The sequence below is a fragment of the Cryptomeria japonica genome, chromosome 3, assembly GCF_030272615.1.
Source record: "Cryptomeria japonica chromosome 3, Sugi_1.0, whole genome shotgun sequence".
NCBI lineage: Eukaryota > Viridiplantae > Streptophyta > Pinopsida > Cupressales > Cupressaceae > Cryptomeria > Cryptomeria japonica.
Window position 1 is genome coordinate 242,782,594 of NC_081407.1, and position 3,796 is coordinate 242,786,389.

General features: G+C 32.8%; 1 protein-coding gene across 1 annotated transcript; it reads right to left on the reverse strand.

Annotated features, from left to right (window-relative positions):
* Positions 1–786: 786 nt before the first annotated feature.
* On the reverse strand, positions 787–2,386 carry LOC131074348 (BURP domain-containing protein 16-like). The gene is made up of 2 exons (XM_058010944.2): positions 2,276–2,386; positions 787–2,036 (listed from the first exon to the last, which is right to left on the reverse strand). The coding sequence occupies exons 1-2, from the start codon at positions 2,345–2,347 to the stop codon at positions 1,011–1,013; spliced, it is 1,098 nt and encodes a 365-aa protein (XP_057866927.1). The 5' UTR covers positions 2,348–2,386; the 3' UTR covers positions 787–1,010.
* Between the last annotated feature and the right edge of the window lie 1,410 nt (positions 2,387–3,796).

Genomic DNA, 3,796 nt, shown 5'->3' on the forward strand with positions numbered 1-3,796 from the left:
TTAAAAAATATTGATCTTTATGCACATTTAAAGATTTTCCTACTTGTAAGATTCATATTATCCTTAGTTAAAACCTTGAGTAGACAAATTTGATGTCATGCAAACTAAGATAGAAGATAGTTTTTTTTTCTTCTTACTCTCTTTAGCTAGAAGACATAAAGTTGCTATGCAATATTCTTATTTTCTATTACATATGTTGATGATAATATAACATATATTAATTTTATACTTTTGTGATAATGTTATGTAACAAATCTTGAAGGATTTGGATTGTCTAAAATGAGTTAAAGTTTGTCTTTTTTATAAACATTCTAATAACTTTTTAATAAACATTTTATAATATAATTTAAAATACCATTTTTTTGCTTAGAGTCACACATAGTGTCTAATAGAAGTTGGGTGATATGAGTACAATTTGAATTTTGAATTTGAACTTTTTAAAACATAAGGGTCAATTTTATAAATGAATTAAGTTAAATTTCATACTATAATTATGAATTAGAAGAAAATAAATAAATTAAAGATGAGAACCAATTCTTAAAATATGTTGATACAAAATTAAATTAGATTAAAAAAATATACTCTCTAAAATTAAAATATATCATATATACTAATTTTTTTATAAAAAACTAAAACAAACTTTAAAAAAACATATATTTTTCACCTTTACACATTTATAAACACTATGGCTAAGTGGACCTACATATGTATAATTTTCAATTAATTGAAAAACAGCAAACAACTATAAAGAGAATAATGAACAACAAATATAGCCCTTGTGATCTTTTATCAAAGATTTCCAAGCCCCTATTTGAAAACTATAGATATTATTGACATAGGTTGAAGCCAATCTCATCCTTGCTCAAGTAAAAGGATTTCCTAGCTCCTATCTGAAAACAATAGATATTATTGACAATAAGTCGAAGCCAATTCATCCTTGCTCTTGTGATCTTATATCACAGGATTTCCGAGCTCCTTTATTCAAAGAGGATAGTATTATCACTTGAAATTCAAACCTTCTCGATGAAAAGAAGAGTATCGCTAGGTACCCAGTGACAAAATTCGCCCTCTCCTGGTTTTAGTTTGAGGTCGAGCAGCGCCAGGCTTTCAGCAGGATAAGGTTTAGTATCCATATGACATTCAGCAACCACATTCTGCTCAATTCCACTTTTCTCATCCTTCAATGCTACCAAATACATATTTGTACTCTTCACATAATGACAGTAATAAACTTTAAAAGGAAATAACATAGAGTGACAAGCCACATGTTTGATTGAGGATGGAGCCAAGAGTTTTGCGCCCTTTACTGTAACCACACGTTTGGAAAGTTTTTTGGTTGAGACAATGCCCTCCACCACTTCTACATTCTGCTTATGGTTGGATCCACCAATGACACTGGACAGAAACTTTACCATAAACTCTATAGAAATAACACATCTTTTGGTCTCTATGCTAGAAGGAGGTGCTTCACATACATTAAGAGTTGAAGCCATTTCCTTTATTAGAAGCTCCGATCCAGTGGATGGAATGTGAAAGGCCTCTACTAAGTTCAACACTTGTTGGCTTTGGAAAGGAATGTTCTCTGCAATTTTATGTGGGAGAAATGACACATTCTCATTGACAGCATCGTCATGAAAATCAGGAAATATCAGCTTTTCTCCAACTGAAAGAATTTCTTTTACTCGGAAGAAATTACTGCGTAATTGCTTCCCCTCCACGTTATTTGGCATTACTGTTTGTAGGTAACCAGTCACAAAACCATCTTGTACAAGGTCTAGCAGCTTTCTTTTCTTGTATGGTTTCCTTGCATCGCATGGATCCAACTTTGACATTTTAGATTTTTCACATAAAAGCCCTGCTCTTTTGCACAAATTATTTTCCTCCGCAATAGCTTGCAGGCCTTTTGTTGCAAACCCATCTGCAAGCAACAAAGTTTCCTCGTGGTTTAAGGGAGACATAAAGCGAGCCAGTTCGCTGGGCATCCTTAGCCTATAGAGTTCATCTTCCCATACAGACAACGCTGACTCATCACCAGCCTGCCAAATTTGAACATGATGCAAATAAACGAACATATAAAATTTCATCCTGATAATAGATCTTTAATTTAAATATCAATTATATTAATTCTTATAATTAGAGATCTTTCTCATCATAGATTTTCAAATTTAAAGAAAATAAATAATACAGAATTGTCTAGAAACGGTTACTTTCTATACTTAACTATAAAAATCTCATATACAGTTTTCATGGGTGCATATATTTAATTACGACATACCAGAAGAAGATGCATCATCAGACAGAATATGCTTCCACAGAGCCCAAGCTTGAGAATGGTAGTTCCAGCCATAGTGAAGAAAATCACCAAAACGCCACAAATAGTCTAAAGTGGAAGTAAATGAATTCCTTTTAAATAGAGTATCTTCATTGGATTATTGTTGTCGGTGGACGCTTATCATAATTGTAATTCACAATCAGCGGTAATACCAATAAGGGAGATAAATTCATTTATCTTATCTTCTTTGCACTATTGGGAGACGAGCATCACTTTGTTTAAGCATATTCAGTACAGTGGGCCACCACCCGTCACTGCTTCGGAAAGCAAATCTAAATGCCATCAATAATTCACAATCAGATAATCACCCTTGTGGTATGTATGCACTTCTTTTTTTACTGTCTTAAGCTATCAAAACATTACAGAGAGCAGCAGAAGATATTTTTTATTGACATGTGATCTCTTATGCATTCTCATATTTAAGAGTTGAAAGCTTAATGAGTTCTTAGGTTATTATTAATGATGGAAGGCGATTCACAGTCAATCATGGGGACAAAGCCGGTCAGGAGTGGCAACTGGGGTTTCCTATTAATCCCCATATTTTTGGTTCAGCACAATATCATTAGAGAAGATTTTTTTGGTTTTGAGATTTTTTATATACTTTAATTAGAGAGAGGGATTAGAAATATATTTAGAATTAGAATTAGTAATTGAAATATTTCCACATAGCCCAAACTTGAGAATGGTAGTGCCAGCCATAGTGATGAGAAACGCCAAACACCACAAATAATCTAAACTGAAAATAAATGAATCCCTTTCAAAATAGACTATCTTCATTGCATTAATGTTGTGGGTGGACGCTTATCATAATGATAATTTACAAGCAGCGCTAATACCAATTAGCAATTAAGGTAAATTCATTTATCTTATCTTGATTGCATTATTGGGAGACAAGCATCACTATGTTTTTGTCTGAGCATAATGGGTACAGTGGACCACCAGCCGTCACTTAGGAAAGTATACAAAAATGCCATCTCTTAAGCAATAATTCACAATAAGATATTCACTCATGTGAGCAGCTAGGGCAAGGTCTTTTGGAGGTATCTAGATTGTACTTTATGTCAGAAATTGATTAAAAACTAGGTGCATGAGAAGAGTATCTTTCTAGATATTTTATATAGAATTGCTTATTAACATGATAATTTTTAATTTGTCAAGAGTCAAGGGAGGTCACAAATGGGGGACCTCATCCATAGCATGAAAACACAACCTTAAATGAATAATATTGTAGGACACAAAGCCCATGAGCACACTAATCTAATGAGGGTTTGAAGCACTATGTCACTTGGCATGAGCACCAACAACATCAACATGAAGGTTCAATATCATTAACACAATGGATTAGTAAGGGCACAATGTTTGTAATCACAATGACCTCACAAAAGTTCAAACAATAATGACTACAATAACAATGCTATGATTTATATAGATTATTAAAACATATGTATGTTAACATCACTAAAA